This window comes from Pseudorca crassidens, chromosome 10 (genome assembly GCF_039906515.1).
Source record: "Pseudorca crassidens isolate mPseCra1 chromosome 10, mPseCra1.hap1, whole genome shotgun sequence".
Classification (NCBI taxonomy): domain Eukaryota; kingdom Metazoa; phylum Chordata; class Mammalia; order Artiodactyla; family Delphinidae; genus Pseudorca; species Pseudorca crassidens.
In genome coordinates this window covers 34,864,947-34,891,361 of record NC_090305.1, presented here as the reverse complement: position 1 = coordinate 34,891,361, position 26,415 = coordinate 34,864,947, and the positions used below count along the sequence as shown (strand labels likewise).

Sequence of the window (26,415 nt, the reverse complement as noted above, 5' to 3'; positions counted from 1 at the left end):
TGGGCAGGATGGCCCCACCTCTAATATTCAGTAGGCTCACATGACCTGCTCTGGTTAATCAGAGCTCATCCAGGGCTTCTGAGAGACCAAATGGGACATGAACGCTCTTCTCCTTCTAGGGCTGCATAGAGGAAAGAGGTTGTCTGAGGGTGAAGCCAAACCAGAAGAGAAATGAAACTTAGGGAAGCTAAGAAACTGAGAATGCAGGATGTTTGTGGGGCCTTTGATCTACCCCGAGGCAGGTCCCCAAGTTTTCAATTACATGAGCCAACACATTACCTCTCCCTTTTTCTTTTTTTCAGCCAGTTTGAATTGAGTTCAATTACCTGCTGACCAAGTCAGGTGCAGATTATCCCCATTTTACAGATGAGGACTACTGAGGCAAGGCAAGAGAGTTAAATGACTACCAAGTGGCAGAGTGACGATCTGAATTTTACACCTCCTGACCTTAACCGTGACTGCCTACAAGTCCAGGTGAAGGTCAGGTTCATCCCTCCTTGAAGGAGTCAGATTCTTTGGCCAAGAGTTCTGCTCATTGTTATTGTGTGCCCTCCATCTGAGGCTCAAAACAGAAAGTTCTGAGGCTCACAGCCACGAGCCCACCTACCACAGTCATGGCCCTGGGAGGTACGGTCCTCCGACATACACATCTCTTTGGGCTGCCCATGTGGGGTCCCGTCTTCTTAAACTTGTAGGTAATGTTCATTCTACTTCCTCTCACCTGCACAAATGGCGCAGTTTGTCCCCAGAATCCCACAGCCACCTCTGGGGAGGTGGGGCATAGGTGGGAACAGCTCAAAACCCTCCCCATCATTTCCTCCTGGACCAGCCAGACACCTCCCTGTGTTGCCGCAGTCCCGGGCTCACCTGTAAATCAGTACCTCATCGTCGGAGCAGTTGTACTGCAGCTGGTACATCTTCACCCGGGGGGCGGACTTGCTGACCGACCACTTGACCAGGGCCGAGGTGGTGGTCACATCGGACACTAGCACAGCCCGTTCCGGGGGGCTTTTGGGAGGCTCCCCGCCCCCGCTACCTCCACCTCCCCGGCTGGTCTTGCTGGAGCCAGTGATGTCCGAGAGGCGGGACTTGGGGGACGCCGTGCGGCCGGTGCTATTGCTGAGGTGTGGCAGCTGGACAATGGAGACCTCCACTGTGGCCGTGGCCTCCCCAGCGGCGTTGGCAGCGATGCAGGTGAAGGCACCGCTGTCCTGAGACGTGGTGATGAGGATGTCCAGGGTGCCATTGTCATACACGGCAGTCCTGGAGGAGTTCCCCACCAGGCGGTCATCGGGGGCCACCCAGTGGATGAGGGGGCTGGGGTCCCCGATGGCCTTGCACTTGAGTGTGGCCGCCTGGCCCTCCAGGACCAGCAGCTTGTGCGTGTGCTGGGTGATGAGAGGCGGTTCGCACACAAACTCCTCCTCACGCACGTGCCAGAAGTAGCGGCCCTTGAGGCCCCCCGGGGAGCCACAAGTCTCCAGGTCATCGTCCCGCTCGAGCCTCCGCAGCCAGAGAAGCTCGCAGTTACAGTGCAGTGGGTTTCCCCCAAAACTAAAGGACAGGGGCGGAGCGAAGGGCGTGGCCGTCAGGGCGGAGGCCTGGGAGTGGGCGAAGATGGGGTCCGGGGGCAGCTTCTGCAGCCGGTTGGAGGTGAGGTCCAGGCGGGCCAGTTTCTGCAGGTCGGTGAAGGTGCCCTCGGTGATGTGGTCCAGCAGGTTGTGGTCCAGGCTCAGCTGGTGCAGGTTGACCATGCGCCTCACAGAGCCCCAGGGCAGGCCGTGGAGGTTGTTGTAGGAGAGGTCCAGATCCTCCAGCGTCAGCAGGAAGTCCTCGAAGGCCTCGTCTGCGATGCCTCCCAGCTGGTTGTTGTTCACAATGAGGTGCTGCAGGTTGACCAGGCCCCGCAGCGTGTCCTCCCCGAGGCTGGGCAGCCGGTTGCTGTCGAGGTGCAGGGAGCGCAGGCTCTCGAGGTCCAGGAAGGAGAAGGGCTGGATGTGGCTGATGGTGTTCCTGGACAATGTCAGGTCCACCAGCCCCGTCATGTTGGCGAAGTCCTGGCGGCCGATGTGGATGATAAAGTTGCCGCCCAGACGCAGCTCCACCGTCCGCCGGTCGATGTCAGGGGGTACGAAGAGCAGCCCCTTGGAGGGGCACAGGGTCCCCAGTGACTCAGACAGGTTCTGGCAGACACAGTACTTGGGGCAGGCGTCGACCACGGTAAACGCCATGACAAACGCCAGCAGGCCACCAAGCAGGGTCTCCATGGTCTGGTCACTCAGGCCACGGCGCCTGGAAGGGAGGGACACAAGGTCAGGGTCAGGAGGCGACTTCCGAAAGCCCAGGCCCAGAGCTTCCTCCCTCACACCCACCCCCCGCCTTGGGGAGCAGTAGAGTAGCATCTGCTCACGCAGGTGTAATCTCTTCAACCAGTCCCTCCAATACAATTCCACTTTTTCCTTTCTCCTTAGCTCTTATCACCTTGGAACAGACTATTTAATTACTTATTAATTATGTTTATGGAATATTTTCTATCTCCCTCACTAGAATGTCAGTTCCATGAGGGCAGGTACTTTTGTCTATTTTGTTAATTGCTATAACCTGCACATCTAGCACAGTGCCTGGAACATAGTAGATGCTCAATAAATATTTGTTGGATGGATGCATGGATGGATAATTCCATACCAGTGGTTCGTCGAATAATCATTGGATTTGAAAAGTGTTTTATGGCTGGATTTTGAAGTGGTTTTGCCTTCTTAATTGGATTAGGCTCAGCATGAAATCAAATTGGACCAGCATTCCCTAAGAACAAGAACATGGACAAGGAGAGAGCTGTCAGAGAGCTGTCAGAGAGCTGGGAGATGCCAGTGTTAGTGGGGAACTGGCTTTGGGTAAGTTCTTCACCATGGAGAATCCACATAGTGGGTGAATCTCTGGGAGTTCAGGGAGGTGAAGAAGGGGGTGGGGTGGGAAGCCAAGGCATGGACCTCTTCTGAGCACTTAGTATGTGCTGGGTCCCCTGCCCAGACCTTCATATACATCACCTCATCTGGGCTTCAGGAACACACTTCATGGGGAAGGGCTTATCTGTGTATATAGATGAGGACTTGTCCATGGCCTAAGAGCCTTCTTCAGGTCCTTATGCAAAAGTCACCTTCTCACCAAGGCCCTACCCTCTGTGCACATCCCTCTTCCTTGCCCTGCATTTTCTCCTTGGAATTGATCACTATCTAAGTTACTATATGTTTCACCTAAGTGTATCGTTATTGTTTGTGTTCTGCACTGGCAAAAAGGCCCCAAACGGTTGGGACTTGTTTTTATTCACCACTGAATAAAAGGCCTATAGCACTGCCTGTTGCATAGTAGCTGCCTTTGTGAGAATGACTATCCAGGGAAGGAGGGAACAGGGCTTTGGATCAGGTCTTTGAATCTCCAAATCCTACAGTTTCATCATTATTCCATGTGGCTCTATTTATGTAGTACTAAGAACATCAACTGAGCTGGACTTTTGGAAAATCATTGCACGCTGGCCGTGTAGCATCACGCAGACCAACAGCTCTCGATTTGCCTTCTAGGAGTGCTAATTAGGGTTCTGCAAGGAAGGCTCCTAAGGCCACTGCATTGGGAAGCACAGCCCACTCTCGCTCACCCTTTCAAAAGCTCTCGCTGCACTAGCAAGTTCGTAGAAGTGTTGAGAAATTCTGTGGCAGTAAAGAAATATGAATTAATGTTTAATCCTGCACTGCTCCTTTTTTTAAGCTAAATATACTCCTATTTTTTTTGCATAACAACTATTAATGCCTTGAGGAAGTAGAGCTCTATTGCACCCAGTTTAAGGAGCACAGATGCAGACAAAACAACCAGCTGATAAAAAAAAGATACATAGTAAATTTAAAAACCTATTCCAATCAGATATGACTTTATTGTGAAGATTTGAGTTCCATCACTGTGTCTCTTTAAGGGTAAATCTCCGACCTGAAACCCCTCAGGGTGAGATTTACTCTGTATTTTATCTGTAGTGAGTGTTATTCCTGAACAGCACTGTCCGATAGAAACATAATACGAGCCACGAATATAATTTTAAATTACATATTAAATTACATTTAAATTACACGGCCATATTAAAAAAGTGAAAAGAAACAAGTGAAATCAATTTTGATCATGTATTTTACTTAACCCACTATATCCAAAATATTATTTCAACATGTAATCAATACAGTTATGAATGAGATGTTCAACATTCTTTTATTTGTACTAAGTCTTCAAAATCCAAGTGTATTTAACACTTAGAGCACATTTCAAATGCTCAATAGCCTTATGTGACTATAGGCTTCCACAATGGACGGTACCGTTAGAGCAGGTGTTAGCCAACTGTAGCCCAAGGGCCAAATCCAGCCTGCCACCTGTATTTGTAAATAAAGCTTTATTAGAACATGGCCATGCTCATGTTTGCATACGGTCTATGTCTTTTTTCATGCTACAATGGTGGAAGTAAGTAGTTGCAGCAGACAGAATATGGCCAGCAAAAGCCTAAAATATTTGCTGTCTTGCCCTTTACAGAAAAAGTTTGCTACCTCTGTTCCAGAGGATTTTCTTTTCTTTACATCTTCTTCATTATGGTCACCCTCATTAAAAGCCTTTGTCAACGTGCCTATTTCCATGCAGCTCTGCTCTGAGCTCCCATGAGCAAAAGCCCACCCTTCCAGTCCCTGCTTTTGCCCATCTCCTCCTTGAGGGGTACCAGCCTGCCCTGACCCAGGTCCCACCAGGCACATCCATCCCAGAGGTGTCTACATGTGGAAGCTTTTGTGCCACCTTCTCCATGCCCAAATGCATGGCCTTCTAGGTCCATACTTAGCTGGGTCCTGATAAAGCAAACAGGAATCTTTTCCATCTGCCTTGACCCTGTTATGTTTAGCACAAGGACAAGTCTTTGCAAGAGCTGGTTCTGCCCATTTTTCCACTTTCTTTCTCACGACTCTTTCTTCCTTTGTTCTTCTTGCTTCAACTACACTCAACAGCTCTCACTTATAATTGCCAGGCTTGATCTTCCTCCGGGACTTCTTCCAAGCCCTGCTCTCTTCCCGGCTTCTCCCCCACCTCCACTCCTGCCTGCCCAAGCTCCTAGCCCACCTCCAGGCTCAGCTTAAATGTCACCTGCTCCAGGAAGACTGTCCAAAACCTAGACCAAAACAGACGTTCCTGCTGTGGACCCCTTAGCAGCCTATACTCGTCCTACGTATTGCTCACCACACTTATACAATTCCTTAATCACTTACATATCTGTCTCCCTAGGCTGGAAACTCCACAAGGCAGGGAATTTATCTACCCTGTCCACCCAGCACCCAGTACCACACCCGACGTGTAGTAAGTGCCCAATCAGTATCGAATGAGTGAATGAATAAAATGTGGTGCTGGGCCAAGGGAGCTTCTGGCATTGTCACTGAGGTTCTGAGTTCTGTATCAGCTCTGCCCAGGGCTCACTTGGCTAATCAGCTGAGAAAACCATCTTCGTGGAGTGGCCTGGTCACGCAGAAGCTTCAGAAGTATCTTCTGCCAGCCATCCGTGTGCTTTCAAGCGTATGGTTCATTGTGGTCAGGGAGGTCAGAGGTCTCTGGCCCCTTCATCTGCTCAAGGAGAGGTGAGTGGTATCTCCTACACCCACTGGGGACACAGGGATAGCCACACCCAAGGAGGTCCCTTGCTAGTTAAGCTGCAGGTGGCTGTGTGCACACGTGCCTGTGTCCATGTGCATGTGTATGTTTATGGGGTGGGGGTAGGGTTCTGAAAGCCTCTGGCCCCTTGAGAAGGGCATCCTCCTCATGAGCTCTTGTCAGTAGACACTGCAGTTTCTAAGGCTCAGCAGCACTTTCCAACATCTTCCCATTGCTGCACACACAGGAAATGGTAATAATCATTGTCAAGTGCATCTGAGTCCAGAGCCGAGGCTGTTGGTGGCCTGTGGGGGTATCTTCCACTGTCCCTCCAGATCCTCTTTCTCCTCCCTCTCTGACCCTGCCCTGTGTCCTGGAAGGCTGACCAGCATGGCGGCATCAGTGAGATACGGACTGACTGCCCTGTCCTAGGGCATCCTTGGGCCTTTCCATCCCTGCCTGTGTCGCCTGCCCTCCGGCAGAGAGCGACGGCAGTGGCAGCAAGCAGGAATGATCCGGACACTTTGGGATGCACTCCCTGCATGCGGCTCATGGTTTCAAACAGTTTTGCCCGTGTAAATTATGCTATGCTAAACAAACCACATTTTAAAAAAGAGTTTGTTGAGGATTAACAAACATCTAATGAATTCAAATCTGTGACATAATAGAGCTGGGTAAATATATTTTAAGTAATCAGCATGGAAGCTTACTGACAGAGAAGTGACTATTGAATCTTAATTAAAATTGTATTCTGAGAACCGTCACTTATTACTCTTACAGCCAACAAAAGGCAGCTTAAACCCCAAGTTGGGAGGGAGGTGAGGGGAACGGGGTAGGTAACAGGCAACTAGCGCACACCTGGGGGGGGGTGGGGAGGATCCCTCTTTTGAGCGGAGATTTGAACAAATGCTAGAAGGAGCAACCCAGGTCCCTCTAAGCATCTTGGAATGGTGTAGGTGGTGGAGGGGACCACGGAGAGGTGGCGGATTAGGAGTAGAAGGCTGGTATCAGGAACAAAGAAGCAAATGAAAGCAGGCAGGAGGGGCCAAAGCTGAGAGAGGTGCGTGGGGATCAGAAGCGAGGCTATGAAATGGATGCTGGTATCAAATGTCAGAATCAGCCTTCATGGGAGGAATCCATCCGCAAAGGAGCAGAAGCTTGTCTGCTCAGAATGTCTATGAGCCAGGACTGGGGGGAGGGGAGGGGCGAGGCAGGGAAGTTGCCAGAGGGACCAGGCGATGAGCGGGAGAGGAAGAGAAACAGTCTCCCCTGGCCCTGCAGTGCCTGAGAGAATCAGCATGTCTCTGGGAGTTTGCCCAGGGTAGGAACAGTTCTCCTCCCTTCCTCCCTAGGTTTCTGGACGCGGTTTTCACAACAACTCTGCAAGGTGAGTGCTGCCACTAGTCCATTAAGATGCTCCGGTGTGATTGCAAAGAGGTGTCTCCACCGGGCGTCTGGAGTCCTCCTTAGCTGAACAGCCTTGTGCAGTGAGCAACCTGATCTACCGTACCTCATGGCCTGAGTATTGCTACCCCTGTTTTAACCATCAGGAAGTGAGGTTCAAAGAGACTTGGACCTGCCCAAACTCTCCCATCTCCCCTGAGAAGAATCATGATTTGAACTCCAGATAGTCTGGCTCCAGGCCGCCCTGAGAGTAGAAGAGGCCCCTCTAGAGGCTTCCATGGGCCTGGTGTACGTAGAAACCGGCTGCCTCTACCATGAGACTGCTTAGTAACCTGCGACAACCCAGCTGTTCAACTAAATTTGGGCACTTGTGTTTCCTGCTTGGGGATGGGCCTGGAAGGAACGCTGCTGGTGTTCTCAGAAGCTGAGGCCTAATTGGCTCAGAAAGACCCACCCGCCAGGCCCGATGGTAGTGAGTCACACACATACACACGCACGCACGCACGCACACAATTAAATATACTGGCAATGAATATAGAGTTGTGGAACTAGGCTGGTGGTTTGTAATCAGAATCTCCAGATGGGATTTTATATTTAAAACCAAAGGAAAAACAGAACGATGAGGACAGAAAGGGGAAAACTAAGGGACACGGCAGACATGGCAGCACAAAAGCAAAGTTCCTGTTCCTTCACTTGATGTGGAGACCACAGACTTTCCTCGCCCTTCCCCCAGCCCCTGGCCCTGCCTTCCTGCCAGAACCACCTCGAGCTGCTCCAGACAGAAGAGGCAGCATTTAGCAGATGGCTGGCACGATATATGTGATATCTCTCCACCCTGATTTCCATTTAAAAGATACCTTAGCAACCAGCCGAGGAGCCACCCGCCCCTGGAGCCTGCAAATCAAGTAAGAGGCCTGTCTCTGCTTCAGGTGAAAAGAGCCCCTCCAGGGTGCTCCAGGCCGACAGGAAAGTGTGAATTAATAAGAGGGGGAGGGGCTCGTATCTGCCGGGAGAGGCAGCCGCCTGCGTCTTCTTTCCAGACTTGCCCTCTCAGAGTACATCGCACCACTCGAGGCAAGACCTGAAGGGACCTGCACGGGAGTCAGGGGACCAGAAAAGGACACTTGATTTCCAGACATGGGTTTCCTGAAGGGGCTGCTTCTCTGATCTAGGAGTTGTCAGGTGGCGACCCTGCCTCTAGCGCGGTGTGTGGTTCCAGTTGGAGGCTTCCAGCCCCTGTCCTTGCCGCATCGCCAGCACCTCCACCTCTCAGGCCCTTAGGAAGTAACAGTCTGGGGCTTCTTCTAAGGGTAAGAGAAATGAGTTAGCATCAGAGAACTGTTATTCTCCATCCCCCTCCCTGATGCTGCTTTGCACAGGAATCCTTCTAGAATCTCGAGAAAGAGGGGATGGGGGCAAGTTCAACGAACGTGTTGGAGAGGGAGAGAGCTCCTGACCTCCGAGAGCTCCCAGTCTGATGGGGGAGGCATAGCTTTTGGCCACAGGCAGCTTCTATGTCGATGCTGGAGTCACAGATTCTAGTTTGAAGGGAGAGGGAGAGAAGGAGAGAGAGACTGAGAAGCAGAGACAGAGAAAGCCAGAAAGCTGGCCTTGGAAGCTCTTAGCTCCGTGGCTGCAGAAAGACACCCACACGGGATGGGCAAAAACATTCCCTGTGCTGTCCCCAGGCAAAGCCGGGGAGACAGAGGCCACAACCCAAATCCTGGGACTTCTTCATAAACTAGCTACAAAGCCTGGTCTTAGATAGCAGAGGTGACAGGAGAGAAAAGGGAAACGAAGTCTAAAACCTGCAAGGGCAGAATGAGCCCACTTAGGCTCTGTTTAAACTTCTATTGTGCAAGGTAAGCAGCTCTTCTCATAAGTAAGTTGCTAAGCTCAGAACTGCTTCCTGTCTGCTCTCAGTGACAGCACGATGCCTCCGTGTTAGCGCATCCACGATAGCTTTGATTCTGTTGCAGTGCAGTTACGTGTTTCCCTGTTTTCTACCCTATTCACCCGGGAAGCCCTTCTTGGTATTTTGTTCAGCTCTGAATCCCCGGTAGCAAGCCCAGTACTCAGCACAGAGCAGGCACCAGGGACATGTTTGATGACAGAATGAATGACCGAATGAATGACCGAATGAATGAACGAGAGCCCCAGCATGAAGAGCCGTACACCTTGGCGCCTGCGACCCCGCACACGCCTTCCTACGGCAGGAGCGTGCGCGCCCCGTCGGGGCAGGCCAGGCGGGCTGGCGCGTTCACGCCCCGGAGAACAGCCCCCCAGCCGAGGCCAGTGAGGGGGGTGAAGATGAGGACCTCAGCTTCCTCCCGGTTGGGAGGACCGACTCCGAAGCACGTTCTGCACCGTCTCCCACGGGTCCCCAGTGAGACCGGGCCGCAGTGGCCCTTCGCAGTCACCTGCTCCTAACGCGCCCTGTTACTGGCTGCGTCCCCCCCCCGCGTCCCCTCCCATCCCTCTTCCTCTACCCGGGTGGCCTGCGATCACGGGCCAAACAAGCCACTTGCGCTCAAATCCGTGTTTCAAGCCCGCTTCTGCGGAATGCAGCCCAGGGCACACTTCTTACAACTCTCCCGCTATAAGGTACCCGGCGAGCCTGGGCCGTTGTGCAAACGTCAGATACGTGGGCATCAGAAATGATGGGAAAGCCATGCACGTTCTCGTCGATGACCAACGCCAACAGGCCACTATGGAAGGAAAGAGACCTTCGCCCCCGCACACATGGTAGGTATCGAGAGCTGAATGGCAAATGGCTTCTACCCAACACGTGCGAGCCGGTGTGGACGCGTGTTCGCGTGTGGATGGCGTGGAGCACGTGTGGATGGGCGTGTGTGCGCGGGGGCGGGCGCCCGGCCGAACGTGCCGGAGGCGCCTCCGTGGCTGCGCGAGCGGCGCCCCCCGGACGGAGGCGACGACTGAGGGAAGCCGCGGGGCCGGCGAATGGCGGGCTGTGTGGGGGAAGCAGGGCCTGGCTGTGCGTGAGGCGGCCCGTGAGGGGCGGGTGTGTGCGGGAGGGGCGGCGAGCGGATCTGTTCAGCTTTGACGGGAACAAGTGCCGTTTCGTGGCTGCGTTGTCAACCGCAAGCGCGCGCATCTCCATGGCCGCCTGGGATCGGTCCCCGCTTGGGGGACACAGACAGCCTACGGGCCGGCGGCTCTCAGCGTCGCTTCAGGCCTCTCCATCCGGCCCTCAGCTGAGGGCGTGTGAGGCCTCGGCTTTGATTCAGTCATGACTCTCGAGACTTTTCTCTGCAGTAAGCCCGGGCCCGTTTCGAGCATCTTTTAGATTCTATCACCTGCGGCCTCAAGCGAGCGAGGCTCCGGCTCTGGGCACCTGGGCGGGGCACCGCCTTCTTACCTCAGAGGTGGAATGCGGGGAACGCGGATACCCAGGGATGCGCCTGCGGCCCACTCGGCCTTTCCGGTCCTTTCTCCCTCTCCCAGGGTCTTCCCCAGCAGATTCACAGCCGAGGACCCGTCTTCGCCATTTCAGCCCCTGCATCTTCGCCTGCTCTAAACCAAGGGCACCCGCCGCCAAGCACCCCGGCCTCTCTCTGGTCCCCACCCTCAAGGGAGCAGAGTGCGTGGTCCCCGCTAGGACCCTGGTGACGAAGGGAGAAGCGGGGTGGATAACTCAAAGCGGCAGAGAATCCAAAGCCCATTTCCATTCGGCCGGGGATGTTCACTCTGTGATGTACTCTCCTCATTACGTTTGGCGCAGGCTAAAATTAAAATTGGCTTTTCTTCTTCAAGCCAGCCAGGCTACAGGCTAGGCAATGGCTGGAGAGCACTGAAGTTTAGTCCGGCTAGACAAATTAATTCCGGGTTAACATCTGACGAGGGTATCACACGTGAAGGTCAATAGAGGTAGAGGTTGGAGCTCCCTCAGCAGACCGGGGCTCCCTGAGGGCGGGGCCGCGTCTCCTCCTCAGACCGGGACTCCCTGAGGGCGGGGCCGCGTCTCCCCTCGCTGCCTGAGGGCGGGGCCGCGTCTCCCCTCGCTGCCTGAGGGCGGGGCCGCGTCTCCCCTCGCTGCCTGAGGGCGGGGCCGCGTCTCCCCTCGCTGCCTGAGGGCGGGGCCACGTCTCCCCTCACACCGGGGCTCCCTGAGGGCGGGGCCGTGGCTAGCATCTGCCCACAGTTCTTCCTCTGGGATCTGAGGCTAATATCAGCAGTGTCCTGCTCCTCACAGACCCCTCTCCTTACCCCACCCTGGGAATCCCAGGTGAGGGCCAGGCCTCCCTGAAGCAGCCCTTCCCCGCAAGTCCACAGCTGGGCCTCAGCAGGGGCGGCCCCCAGCGCCATATCACTGAAGCTCACAGGCTGCTCTGAGCAGGGTGACGTCTCGTTGCACAGGCCTGTGGTTATTACCCTTCCCTGTTGTTATGCACTTGGCGCCACGTCAAGCGTGGCATATTTAATCTTGGACTCCTAGTAACACCTCTGATTATTAAAAGAAAAAGAATTTAGACAATCAGATTGGCCTGATGGGAGTTTATCTGCCTGTTTGTGGGTGGCGGGGAGGGCGCTCCTGCAGCGGGGGACACAGTCACAGACAAAGATTCCCATGTTGCACCTGCAAGGTCAGGTCTTTCTTTGGCCTTGAAACAGAATCCTCATCACCTGTTGGCCAACCTAGACTTACAAGGTGACACCAAAGCAAGAAGACTTTTCAGTCGGGGCTACCTTTGATGTTCTATAGAGGTCCCACAAATTCCCTCAGTAGACGTACGTCATGTGAAAAAGTCACACTAGGGAAAAGGCCTATCTGTGGGGTCCTGTGACGCGCTGTCCCGTGTCCCATGCCCCGGCTGAGCAGCACCGAAGGGCCAGGAGGGGTGGTGAGGCAGGGCTGCCCAGCCCCTCGGGGGTGGGGTGCAGGGTGCCAGGCCTGATGCCCGCTCTACGCCCGGGCAAACTCCTCCTCATAGACCAGCTCTAGCTCCAGCGCCCCAGGCTTCCTCCCACTTTGTAAAAAGTCTCTTCCTGTGTCCTCCCAATTCTGGACGGAAGGGACAGAGAAACATCACGAGTCGGGGAGGAACAGATGAAAGAACTGAAGGGATACCTGAAGGGAGTTTAGTGAAGGAAGTTTAGACTATTTACAGAAGTGTGGGCAGGGTTAGGGGAACCCGAGAGGGGTGATGTGGCCGCCAGGGGCTGGCAACAGAGGGAGGCTTTTCAAACCTTTTCATCCCTAGGCCTGAAGGGTTGAAGGCAGAGGGCAGCTCCCAGGACGCACGCAGTGTTACAGACGCGGGAGCGGGATGGGGTGGATACAACCCGCTGACCAACTACAGCCTGGGAGGGAGCTGGCCGAGGAAACGGTCCCCTCTCTCTCCTCCCGCCTCTCACCTCCTCCCGGGCCTCCCAGTCGCCAAACCCAGGAAGCTAGAGGACAAAGGAGCCTGCAGGAAGTGGTCCACACAGGCCAGCCTCCCAGGGCACAGGCAGGGCAGATAAAGGTGGAGAGTGCACCTGCAGGAGCAGCTGGACAGTAATCTGCACACAGAGCGAGCAGCCTTCTCTCTTGTCAACTTTCCCGGTGGGTTGTTGGGTAATAAAACCACTTGTAGGGCTTCCCTGGTGGCGCAGCGGTTAAGAGTCCGCCTGTCGATGCAGGGGACACGGGTTCGTGCCCCGGTCCGGGAAGATCCCACATGCTGCGGAGCGGCTGGGCCCATGAGCCATGGCCGCTGAGCCTGCGCGTCCGGAGCCTGTGCTCCGCAACGGGAGAGGCCACAACAGTGAGAGGCCCGTGTACCGAAAAAAAAAAAAAAACCCAAAACAAAAAAACAAAAAAACAACCACTTGTAAGTGTAAGAACAGGGAGGAAAAAGGAGGAAGAGGAGAGAGAGGAGAGAGAGATGAATCCACTGGAAACAATAAACCCCACAGAATCAAGGGCAGTAAATATGAATTCAATTTGCTTTTGCCATTTACACAGCCCGGTCTTCAGTAAGCGCTGACAGGCTGATCAGATAAAAGTCTCCATTGCCACCAGGACGGCACATTTAAATTTTTATTACAAACATCAGGCTCCATTACCCTGGGATTTGCTCTCTGCATTCCTAATGTGGTCTTTCTTCACGTTGGAATGGGAGCACCCTGGCTCCCAGGGACTGACTCACACAGCAGGAAGAGCCTGGTGTAGGAGTTCTGTGACCTGGGTCCCATCCTGGCCCTGCCATGGCCTCAGCAAGCCGCCTCTCCTCTGTGAAGCCTCACCTTCAGTCTCTCTTTTTTTCCCAGACTTGGCTAAAGCACTGCCCTAGGCACAGCTGTCACTGTCTGGTAATGCCTTCTTCCACCTGAACTAACTGGGGACCTGGGATGAGAGGGTCTTGAGAAAGTGTGTCCTTAAACCTATATTTTTCTATGAACGTCTCAGAAGGCCAAAGACTTGAATTTGGCTTCAAGAATTCTTACTCTTTAGCCCTTGAAATGTAGATGACGTCATTATCGTCATCATGGTCTATCACCATCTAACGGTGAACATGTGCTGAGTGTTAATTTCATGCCCATCGTTTCATGGTTTAACCCTCTCATCCTCCCACCCACCCTAGGGGTGTGGTAATTATCCCTATTTTACAGATGAGGCAAGTGAGGCTCAGAAGGTGTTTAGGTGACTTGCCCAGAGTCCCCCTCCTAGTCAATGACCGCTGGTCCCTCTGGGCTGTCCGAGTGTTTTGTCAATATTGTCAGTCTCAGGACCCTAGGGCTCACCTAGCTCTCCTGGAGAGCCAATCGACAACATGTACAGGGGCTGTAGCCAAACAGTAGGCAGAGTCACTTTATTATCAAACGTTCAACGGAGAGAGAATGGGGAGCTCCCCCTAGAATTTCGGGGTGGGGTTCTCTGCCCTGATGTGTCAAAGGTCAGAGTGCTCCCAGAGTTAAAGCACAAGCAGGTGAGAGATCAGGGGGCTGGTTGCTCCTGAGTGGTGCCCTTCACACTGGTCCCAGTGGGGGACTGTGAATCGCTTTTCCACTTGCACCATCACTTGGCCTCAGGATTCAGGGGGGTTGCCGACTTGGAGGAAGGGACTCACACCTTCCTGCTATGAATGGGAAAAGCAAATCAGTGCTTAGTCGAGGCAGTGAGTTTTATGTTTCTCCTGCAACCCCCAGGGTTTAGTCCCAGCAAGCAAGTGCTCCCCTTGAGACCCTAACTCCACCAGCCTCAGGTAGGGTGAAAAAAATCATTCTGATAATCAGGAGATCAGAGTGAAGTTAAAGCTGAGAGGAAGCTGTCCCTGCCACAGTGTGACCACAGCTGTCTACATCTCTCCTACCACCCCCGGTTGCCTCCAATGTACATGGGAAGGGAGTTTGGGAGCAAGGCGATCTCTGGATCCTCTTCCAGACATAACCTTTCCTAATCCTATTCTTGCTGCCCCACTTTCAAAGATCAAATAACTGGTTAAAATATTAATCAGTGGTTAAAATATGAATAGCTGATTAGGTTAATTGAGAATTCTGCACTGCTTAACCAAGGAACAGGGTCCCTAATGAAATCTTAGGCATTATCCCCTGATTTGTGGGAACGGTGTTAGGAGAGACTGCAAGGCTGGGAGAGTCTAATTGTTTCTCCTAATTCACATCACGTAACTGACTCCTGCCTTTTGACATAAAGCAGAGCCAGAAAGGACGAATGCCTCTGGCTTAAGTTCCCACACAGAGACAAGGCGATTGGATGGAGGCTCACTAGACGAGTGAAGGAGGACTCAGCCTACTTTGCTAAAGGAAGTAAACGGGGCAACTTCCTGCTGTAGTTGAGTGGAGGAGTAGTGGAGAAGTCAGGTTGGAGAGTTAGGTGGGCAGTCAAATCAGCCAGCCCTTCCTTGACGCCCAGCGTTGTGCACTTCCTCCATGGTGTGACAGTATAGAGTCCCCTGGTTGTCCGCTGATATCCATTCTCCCCTTTTCCCCAGTAAGAAGTCCCAAGTGTTATTTGGCCACAAAGCCATGCAGAATAAAGACTACATTTCCCAGCCTCCCTTGTACCTAGGTGTGGTCATATGACTAAGTTTTAGCCAATGGGCTATAAATAAAACACTAGTATGTGATACCTTAGAGGTGTCCTTTAAGAAAGGATGCACCCTTCTTTGCCCCTCCCTCTTTCCTAATAACTGGGATGTTGATGCGTGGACAGAACTTACACAGCTATCTTGGTCCACGAACTGGTAGCGATGTGTTTGAGGATACAAAGTGACAAAACAGAAGGAACCTGGGCACCTGGTGATCATAGCACCACCATATAGTCCTGGAATCCCTGAAGTTTTTGTTTTTGTTTTAATTATAACTTAAAAAAAATAGTTTAAGACTCATAAGAAGTTTCAAAAATAGTAAGAATTCCCATAGACTCTTCACCCCACTTTCCCCCGTGATAACATCTCATATACCTAAAGTACATTATCAAAGCAGGAACTTGACATTGTTACAATGCTGTTCACTTGAATATAGACCTTATTGCCCGTACTTTCTACATGAGAGAGAAAAAAAGTCTTTCTCATTTAGGTTACTTTGTTTTGTTTTTTAACACTCACAATGAAATCAATTTCTGATATAATTTCCAAAAAGTATAAGGTGGCATCCAAGCTCCATCCCTGAGAAAGGTACATGGCAGGCAGGAGCTGGCCCAGATGCAGGGAACAACCAGACAACCTTCAGGGCAATGTGGAGAAGTCCTTTTGAACAGTGAAAGGCATAGGACTATCGAGCCATCTTTCCCTTTGATGGTGCTCGTGAAAGGACTCTCATCCTCGACCTCCTTGCTCTACCACTGGCCCTGGCAGGCATCCCTGCCCTCATGCCTAACTCTGTGCTCACTCTTCTCTTGCTGGACCCACCTCCACACCCACCTCTTACCTACGCAGAGCTCTGCATCCCCTTGCTAATTCAGGAAGACCTGAGATGCTCATTAGTGTTGCTGGATCCTGGCCCTTCAAAGTCACATGTTAGTAGGACAGGGGAACGAAGGCGGGTGACATTTGTTGGTATTTTCAACTCGGGTGAAAACAAACAAATTGCACTGGAGTTAAATGTCAAAGAAGCCTGAGACTGCTGCATGGGAAGAAGGGAGGAACGTCTCCTCTCGGGGACAGCCTTCTCCGTATCCCTGAGCGGGTGCATGTGGGAGATGCAACTGTGTTTGAAGCCTGCAAGGAAGGCCAAGTGGGCCGTGTTTGTCCATGTCCAGCTTCATCCTACTGCAGGCAGGCTGGTTAGACATGTAGGCAGTCCCCAAGGGAGGACACACATTCATCACCCATCCATGTATCCAGAAAACATATACTGAGAACTGGCTACATAGAAAAGGCTCTACAATAGGTGCTGAGGGGAAACCAAAGATGAAACAAATATGGCTGGTCCCCACCTCCCGGGAACAGGTCTCCCGTAGAGAGGACAGAAGGCGTATAAACATATAGCGTAAGAAGAAAATAGTCATCATCGTTAAGGGTACAATGTTCTCAGACGAAGAAGAAGGAAGGAGAACCAGGGATGAATTTGAGGCTTTGCCATGAGGCCTGCAAGATGGACAACATTTAGACGTGCACAGATGTGGGATGAAGGTGGCATTCGACTCAAAGAGATCACCGAGGCATCTCCACCCACATTACTATTAGCTTTACTATCATTGTTCCCCCCCAAACTGGAAGGAAGTACACCTGTGGAGCTGGACACATGTGATGTAACCCAGCAGCACAGGAAGGGTTTCTGGGGTCTATGAACTTATTGGAATCGTGTGCTGAATTTTGTGTGGTCAAGCATTTTTCTGGCAGGAGTGTCCACAGCCTCCATCAGACTCTACAAGGTAGAGGTTATTTGCCCCCAAATTGGACCCCTATTCTAGAAGCTGGCAAGAAGCCTTGCTGGATGTCAAACCATTACTTGTCTGAATGAATACACTCCATGGAGACAGGCTGGAGATTTCCAGATGCGGCTCTTCCTGCACAAGCTCTCATTCCTGAGACCTGATTTGGAGAGACTAAACCATCCCCAGCCCCAGCTTGAGTGGGTGGGGCAGGAGGTAGAGAAAGGGCGTTGGTGGCGGTCAGTTGGGCAAGCTCTTTCCCAGGGAAGCAGCAACCTCTGCTTATGCCCAGCCCTGCACTGATTGAATTATCAGCCCTTTCACTTAATGAGCATCTCTCTAGGCTGGCCATGAGACCTGTGTTCGGGAGAGCAGACATTTCATTAGCAGAATTCAGTGGCACTGTGTTGATCCCGGTTTCCTGACAATTATAAGAAGGAACCAGAGGGCCAAGTGGCATCCTTCTGTGAGCCTTGCCTTGTTCAAAACATGCAAGCTCTCTTCCACTCCCTAGTCTCACGTGTAGCTCTGTGTGACCAGAGGAGGCAAGAAGCCCCTTCTAAGAGACCCCAAAGTACAAGAGGAAGGGCTTGTGGGGATGAGCCCTTGGGCCTGGACCACTTTGGCTGCAGAGAGATGATTACAGATTAGGAATGAGGAAGAACGCCACAGGCTGCTGGTGGACAATCTTCCAGGAACCATCACTCCTTCATCTTGCTTCCAAGGATATCTCTTTCAATGCAAATGACATTATGGATACTCCAGGTCACCACTGGGATTACCATTATCTTCCTTTCCACACGAGGAGAAACAGAGGCACAGGAAAGAGGACAGGGGCACTGGTGGAAGACTCTGGGAGGACTTCTGAAGTGTTCAATCTTACCTCCGCAGTGAAAGTCTTCCAGGAACAATGGGTGAGGCACATACCAGATTTGCTGTGTAATGTGACAATGCAGGTGGGAGTTTCTCTAGGTCAGCCCGCTTCACATCCATGGTATCAGCTGGCCTCAAGGCCAGAGTCATGGCTGGTCAACATCACAAGTCCAAGGCCACGCAATCCTGGGTCCACCATGCCATCAGTCTGCTCCTGTTATACCCTTAGCGTCCCAAGCGGACAATGATCCAGAATTAACCACATGAGCTGTCAAAGCCACAACAGCCAGTGGTGTCACCAGTAAGGATTATAACGTCACTGTCCACATTGGTGAGCTCTGAGCCCAGGTGGACTCTTACCCCAGGGCATGCTGAGTGTGGGAGAGAGGAGTGCCCTTCGGTCTATGGGTCTGTGGTGTGTGAGCACAGCCCTTCCTAAATTCTCTACATCAAAACCTAGAAGAACTGAGGGACTAGACCCATCTGACTGTTCCATCAGATCCAGAAGACCTTACAGATGGTGACAGGGCTCTGAGAGGAGCCACACAGACCCACTAACAGGAGAAAGATGACTGATGGCATCAGCAAGTTTCCCTGAAGACAACCGTGTGAACAAATGGAATTTTCCTTCTCCCCCACACCTCCGTATCACATGGGAAGGGAAACACACATAGAGAGAGGGAGGGAGGGAGTGCGAGAGAAAGATGGAGAGAGAAAGGGAAGGAAGAAGGGAGGAAGGAAGGGAAGAGGGAGGGAAGGAGAGCAGAAGAGGGGGCAGAGAGGGAGAGAATATAAATGAATACATGGAACTTTGGAAACAGACACACCAGCCCCCTAGGGCAAGATGCTGGGTTGTAGCGTAAGCTACTTATGCAGAATAAGAGTGACCTGTTGCCAAGTGTAGGAGATGAAGCAGTAGGTGGTTTCTTCCCCATGGGGGGTGTTCTATGGCCCTGCTCCACTCTGCTCACCACAGCAGGTGGAGGCCCCAGCTCGCTCCAGTAAGCAATCAGCAGTGCTTCCCTATGTGTGTCCTGTAAGGAGCTCTTACCCTGGGAAAGTCACTGATTGTGTCAAGAGGCTGGAGGGAAAAGGAAGAAGGGAAAAGGAGAGTTGGAGAGTGAGGATGTGGCAATGCTTTTGTGGAGAAAGGGGGATGTGACTGGCTGGCACTGATATTCTCATCTATATCCCACTATGGAGGATGGATGAAGGAAGTCTCAGCTCTCTCTAGCTTTAAGGATTTAAGAGGGAAGCATCCTCTAAGGAGCATCACCCCAACACCCCGACAGCCACCACCCTTAGCAAAACCACTCCCACCATAACTCCCCCAATGGTGGAAGCCTCCCCCCACCGCTGCCCCCCCAGACATTCACAGACACACACAACTCCCTTTGAGTTGGCTTTGATGTCCAGATGTTTCTTCCCTCTGGGTTCAAAACTCCTTCCTTTTTCCCCAAGGGCATTTCCCCAAGGGAAGTGTGGTCAGGACTGGAAGGAAGTCCAGGAAGGTTGCAGGAAGTTGCAGGAAGGTTTGGAGTTTTACTCACAGATCCTTCGCAGGGTCTCTGATTTGCTGGGTGCATGCTTTGTGCCCAGGGTCAGAAAGTCACTCATACTGACTATCCTTTACAGCAAACGAATTTCAAGGTTCTCACAGATATGCCAAAGCTCCAAGTCAACAGGCATGTAAAAGTCCAGCCCCATCCATCATGCATTGCGTTCAAACATCTACCAGCCTCTCCCTGATTCAGGTTAACCCTCAGTCCCCATGAGCTTTTGTGCTGGACAATCTCTCTGCTCCATCTCATCCTGTTAGAAGTGACCCCGTTCAGCTGGGATACTCGAGACCAAGAGGATGGACTGCCACATCCAGCGGGCAGGTAAAAAGTCAGACCTTCATTACGTTAAAACTCCCTCAGGACTTCCCTGGAGGTCCAGTGGTTAAGACTTTACCTACCAATGCAGGGGGCGCAGGTTCGATCCCTGGTTAGGGAGCTAAGATCCCACATGCCTCGTGGCCAAAAAACAAAAACGTAAAACAGAAGCAATATTGTAACAAAATTCAATAAAGACTTTAAAAATGGTCCACATCAAAAAAATCTTTAAAACAAAAACTCCCTCAATGTCTAATATACTCAACCTTATTCATAATAAAGGAAATGCAAATGAAAACATCTCAACATTTTTTATTGACAGGGTGGTAAAGACTGTGAATACCCAGTGCTGGTGGGGCTATAGGCAAACAAGTACAACAAAATACTGTTGGGGTAGTGAGGAGAGGGTGTGCAAATTAGGAAGATGCTTTGGCAATACATATAGAAATTCAAATTGCATCCACTAGTCCACATCTAGGAAGTTAATTCTACACAGATACTTGCCCATATGCACAAAGAAGTAGGTACGAGGATTTCATTACAGCATTGTCTACAATAGACAAAGACTGTATATAATTTAAGTATTCACCTGTAGCACATCCGTATTTGAAATGCTGAGTTGCCAAAACCTAATGTATCGTCAGATCCTATATGTACCCCCCAAAAGGACACACACTCTATCTATCTATCTATCTCTCATCTATCTTTGATTTATAAGCCAGACAATATTTGGAAGAACACAGAAAAATTGTGGTTTCTCTGGGAACTGTACCTGGAAATCTGGGCCATGAAAAAGACTTTCATTTCACCATTCACACTTTTTTACTGTTTCCATTCTTTATTGAAAGGCACTACCTCTATAATAAAAAAGTAGTTATAAATACCTTAAATAAATGAAAATGTCTTGATCTCCCCTCCTCGTCCCCGTATTCCTACTGTTCCTGCCTTTGAGCCATTTCCCCCACTTGGACCACAGCAGGAGCTCTCTGTTGCCCTTGTTCTCATTCCTCTATGAGTGGTTGCCTCTGCGTCACCACGGGATTCGTGTGTGTCACCCTATCAAACACACCACGATCTCCTGGCCTCACCTGGCTCCCAGATCATTAGCCACTTGCCCCATCTCAGTGGCCGCCATGGCAGAACACTTCCATGAAGACAAGCGTGTCCTGGAACAAGATGCCACATTCCAAGGCATGGGATCTGGCTTCTACAGCAGCTCCCCAAAGGGGCCAGTGGAAACAGGAGACAGGAGAAAGCCAGGCAGCTAGCTTCCTCTATTGCCTCTTCCCTCCAAAGTATGGATTCTCCACACAACCTGTCCCGAGAATTTCTGCTCAGCTGAGCAGGTTCATCTGATGCCTCCTTGTGGCTTGTTGTGAAGCAGTGGCCATCGCAATGACAGTGACCCGTCACCATGCTGTGCCTCCCATCCTTCCCTGCCTTCCTCCCCTTCTCCCTCACTCTCACTGCCCTGGGACTGTACCTCCCAAATGAGCATCAGTATTTAATCTCCACCCCAGGATCTCATTTCTAGGAACCCCCAGGCTAAGATAACCATACTGACAATTACTCGTTTCTAGGTCTCTTTGTATCTTTCAAATTTAGGGTACAAAAGGAGACTCAACCTTTATGAGACTAGAATTCAGCTCGATCTGAGACCTCTCGGATACCGTGGTAGGTAGCATTCCAAGATGGCCTCTAAGAGGCCACCTCTTGTAGGATCCCTTCCCTGTGAGAGTGAGGAAGTGGGATGTGGGGACTTGTGAATATGATGGCATATTACTCCTGTGATTACGTTACATTATATGACATAAAAGTTTTGTGGATGTTACTAAAGAAGGTCCCTCATCAACTGACTTGGAGTTAATCAAAAGGGAGATTATCCTGCATGGGCCTGACTTAATCAGGTGAGCCCTTCAAAGGGACTCAGCTCTTCCTAAGATCAGAGAGATTTCTCCTGCTGGCCTGGAAGCTGCAAACTACCATGCTGTGGAAGCGTCATGTGGCAGGGAACAGTGGGCAGCCTCTAGAAGCTAAGGGAGGCCCCCAGTTGACAACCAAAAAGAGAGCAGGGGCCTCAGTTCTATAACCACAGGGAACTGAATTCTGCCGGCAATCTGAACGAGCTTAGGAGTGGATATCTCCCTAGCTGAGCCTCCAGGTAAGAGTGCCTTGATTTCAGCTACGTGAGACCCTGAGCAGAGGACCTACAGACACAGCGAGGCAATACATCTGTGTTGTTTAAGCCACAACATCTGTGGTCATTTGTTATGCAGCGATATAAAACTAATACAGATACCCAGAAGTGTGGTTTCACTTCCGACTAAAAGGAAGAGGCAGCTAGCTGCACAGACAGCCAGAGGAGAAGGACACTGCGCCAGAGGGAAGCGGACTGAGGAAAGAGAGCCTGAGAGAAACCGGATCCAGGCATGCCAATGAGATTTGTTTCCTAAGCCAGAAATAGCCACATTCCGCAGCCACTCTGGGTACTTATAATTGCTGTTATCTTTGTATCTTCTGCTCTCACGTAGGGGAATAAAATAACAATAATGATGTTGATGATTGTGATGATGACGGTGATGAGGGTAATGATGGTGGTGATGATGACAATAGCACAGTGGTAACCCCTTAGTTTGCACAGCCCTTTCTAGTTAACAAAACTGGTATATTTGTTTGCATGTTTGATTCTCCAAGATCCCCGGAGAGAATATTTTCATCTCTATTTTACAAATGAAGAAAATGAAAACAGAGATTGGAAGCCTCTCCATGGTTACACAGTTATTAAACGGCTGTCCAGGACCCAAGGCTCATGGCTCCCTCCCAGAAAGGAGAAGAATGAAGAAAGAGCAGCTGTGTTCCTTGGGTCGAGGCCACACGAACAAGCCTCAAAGGCAGCCCTACTCATACTTACTTAGAGGAATTTCGGCACCTGGGAAAAATGGCACCAGAGTCCCTCTCAGCCTATACGTGCTTTTCTCTAACCAGTAACGGGTTGACCATATAGCTCTTCGGCATTTTACTCAGCGAGAGATTAGGCTGGTCATCATCCCTCCCCTCCAGGCATCCCACACTCTCCCCTCTGCACCTCCTCCCCTTTCCTCTTTCTCCTCCCCCTCCTCCCCTACCTGTTCTTACTCCCAGACTCTGCCCACTAAGAATACCATGGCCATATGGAGGTATGAATGAATAATGTTGGCTGTACATGCCTGTCTGCAAGCCAAGAGAAAGTGTGCATTTTAAGAGGGTTTTCCCACGGCCCTAACCCAAAAAAAGGGATTGTAATTATGTGGATTTGAGGCCTGGAAGTATAAGTAAGCTGCCTAATTTGCAAGAAAGCTCAGCATCTACAAGGAGTTTCTGGGTATGGGATTAGCATTTCCTCCCCCAGATGACTATCTTATCAGTCACAAAGGTAATTATTTGCAACTATTTGTTGTTATTCCCAGGGAAGAGTAAGTGGAGCTGCCTTATTGTCAGACTAGGGTTACATCAGAAATGAGAAAACTCTTAAAAAAGCTTAAGGGGCCATTATTTGCCATGGGATCTTGAGCAAAACAATTGTGGTCACTATGTCTAGTGTTCGCCAACATCCACCTCTCCCCGCTTCCAGACAACCCTCCTCGACCCGGCCCCCTTGCAGGTCCGTGAGCTCTGGGACCACGTCTGGCTCATGAAATGTAAGCAGACTGTGTGTCGTCATCAGACATGATTCTAGTCTCTCTCTCGCCCTACCATGAGGACCAAGGGGGTTACATGGTCCAGATGATGAAGCTACAAGAAGACGGAGACGTCATCAGCCTGGATCTCTGAGAACCACGTGGAGGACAGTCGCCCTGAAGAGTCACTCAGGCACCTTTTACTTCACGTGGGTGAGAGGTAAACCTTCGTTGTGTTCAGGTACTGAGATTGGGGCTGCTTGTTATTAAAGCATAACTAGATTATCCTGACGAATATATCACATAACTTCACTGAGCCTGTCTTCTCTTTGATGATGTGGAGAAAACCTGCCAGGCTTCATCCTAGGGTAGCCACGAGGAACAGATGAAACCATGGACAACTGCTTTGCAAACGTGAGTCGATGTCAGGACAGGTCAGAGAACGGCCAGTTCACCAGAATGGAGGTTTTGTTGATACTTGGTGCTGTTCTTTCACGTAGCCAGGGGTGGCCCTGGTGCAGGAGGCGGGGAGGGCTGGGTGGTGGACATGCTCGTGAAATGAGGTACCGCTTAAGAGCAGCAGAAGCCCAGAGGGCCCAGGAAACAGCTACACACGTTCCTCTTAGTGCTCAGTTCCACAGCTGCCCGCTGCTATCTGCATAATTGGGTTCTAAGTCCTAGCGCCATTGGGAGCTGATGGTCCGGAGCAACATGAAATAACTCTCAGCTGCTTCTATTTCCTCAACAGTCAGAGAAGAAACACTAAGCACTCTGATTCCTTATGCTAACAGACCCCATCCCTTCCCCAGGGCTCCACTGGGCACAAAGTAGCAGCCAGAGAGTACTTCCCAGGCCCTCCTAGGGTTGGGTGTGACAGTGTGATCTTGTGTTTTCCAAAGAAAGCATGCAGAAGCGATGAGTGCAACTCCTGCATCCCTTGTCTTAAACAAGAGCCTTTATACTCAGCTTCTCTTTCCAGTTCCCACATGTTGGAAAGCAAATGTGCCAGCCACACAGCTCCAACCATGCAGGTGAACACAACGCCCAGGGGAGAGCTGAGGCACAAGATAAAAGGAACCTGGGTCTGAACGCTCTGTCAATCACAGTGGCCCCACCAGCCTGAACCAGCTAGACTGTTATGTGAGAGTAAAACATACCTTCATCTTTTTTAAGCCACTCTCTCAGGACTCTGTTATAGCAACTTCACATTTATACTAACTGATACGCTGGATAAAAAGAGGCTGCAGCGAACGTTTTGGTTTATTCCACACATGCTTTCCAAGAACCCATAGGACAAACTGCAACAAAAGCAATCTTTCTTATTTATAAGACTGGCTAAAGATCGCTTCCTCCCTAAGAAGAAAAGCCAGGTCCTTCTCCTAGGCAGGCAGGTTGGGGGCTCTGAAGGGTCTAGCAATCTATTACCCCCACCATCTAACACTCCTCACTTTCCCCAATAATCCAAGGAAATTGTCTCTCCAGCTTGGCGGCCACATTCTCAACAAAGTGGACAAACTCTATGATGGGACTGGCATAGGAATAAAGTCTTAGACCAGAGGAGCTGCCATGGAAGGGGATGACAGGTGCCCCTGGTATCCCTGCACAGGGGGTGTTGGAATAGAGTAAGAGTCTTGGGTAGCCTGTGAGTAATGTATAACTCCCTTGTGAATTGCAGTGAAATTGCAAACACTGTCTTTTTATGTAAACAGAGATATTTCAAGTACAGATACAAACATTCGCCCTTTGCCGTGAACGTCCCTTAATCCATAGCCCACCCTTTCCTGCTTCTTAATTGCCTCCACCTCCTCTCTGCAGGTCCTATCTTATCAGTCTTTTAGGGCCCAGAACAAATGCCACCTCTTCCCCTCGGAAAAACCTGCATGCTGTCCACACCCAGATCAATCGCTCCCTTCTCCAATCAGCTAAAGCATTTTTATCTGTGCTTCCTTGGGGACACCTGGAACTTTGTACCTTGTAGATGGGTTGGTGAAGATGCATAATGAAGGCTTGTGGAGTAGCTGGAGAGAGGATCTTTTAATGAGAACATCTAATGTCTGTCTCCTGCTTTCTGCGAGGGGATATGATCTTACTTGATTCTTATGTCAACCCTAGAGGCAGGTACTATTGTTACCTCCACTTTAAGGACAAGGAAACTGCAGCGCCACGAGATTAAGGAACGCATGGTCACCCAGCTAACAACTGGTGGAGAAGAGATTTCAAGCCAGGAAGCTAGCTGCAGTGGAGAGCTGACTGTTATGATCACTGCACAACGCTGCCCTCTTTCATGAGAGGGGAAAGCGGGTACCCAAGAAGCTGGCACAGTGGAAATATCCATACCAGAGGAGGTGGCTGCAGACAGGAACAGGCACCCCTGTGTCCAGATGCCCCCTGGGCTTATGTGTGGAGAGCCATCACATGACAGCAGGCTTGAGCTTTGAGTTACTCAGCTGAGACCGCGAAACAATTCTGTCAATTAAGTCAAACATCTGGTCAATGCAGCAAAAAATCAGTCACCAGGGGTCTGGCCACAGACCCAGGGCTCCTTCCAGGCAGTAGATTCTTCCCCAGGCTCCAGATGACGGAAGTGAGGCTTCCCTAATTCCCAGACCCTAATTTGCATGTTCCCCTTTGATTGGCTGGGAAGATTCATACCTAATGCAGCCCTTAGGACATCATGTGAGCAAAGGAGGGACAAATCCTGTGGGCTCTAAAAAGGGCTTCAGAATGGAAAGCCAAATTCAGCGCAGATCCAAAAAGCACAGTCCCAAGCCGGGTGGTAAATTCTGTACTGCCTGCTGTAGAAAAATGCAAATTGCCATAATAAATGCTGATTATCCCAATTACCTCTAATTGTCTGGCTTGTGTACCAAGAGCATTACCATAGGAGAGGCTGATAAGGGAGACCGTGTATTTAGCAGAATACCCTATCCTGGGAGTTGGGTTACAAATGAAGTAGGTGAACTGGGCAAGGAGGCCCCCTCTGTGGTCCCTGGGAGGGATGTCACAGAAAGACACGAGGGCTTCACAGCTGCTTGGGGACAGCACTGACGCAGTGACATCTTTATGCAATGGTCATTACATGCTATTTTAAAAATTGGCCGTGTGCTGGAGA

General features: G+C 50.9%; 1 protein-coding gene across 1 annotated transcript in view; it reads right to left on the bottom strand.

Annotated features, from left to right (window-relative positions):
• LRFN2 (leucine rich repeat and fibronectin type III domain containing 2) overlaps positions 1 to 26,415 on the bottom strand; it is a 177,013-nt gene that overhangs the window by 34,389 nt on the left and 116,209 nt on the right. Inside the window, exon 2 of the mRNA XM_067753044.1 lies at positions 868 to 2,292. Coding sequence (XP_067609145.1) covers positions 868 to 2,267 — 1,400 coding nt within the window. The 5' untranslated portion in view covers positions 2,268 to 2,292. The remainder of the gene's footprint in view (positions 1 to 867; positions 2,293 to 26,415) is intronic.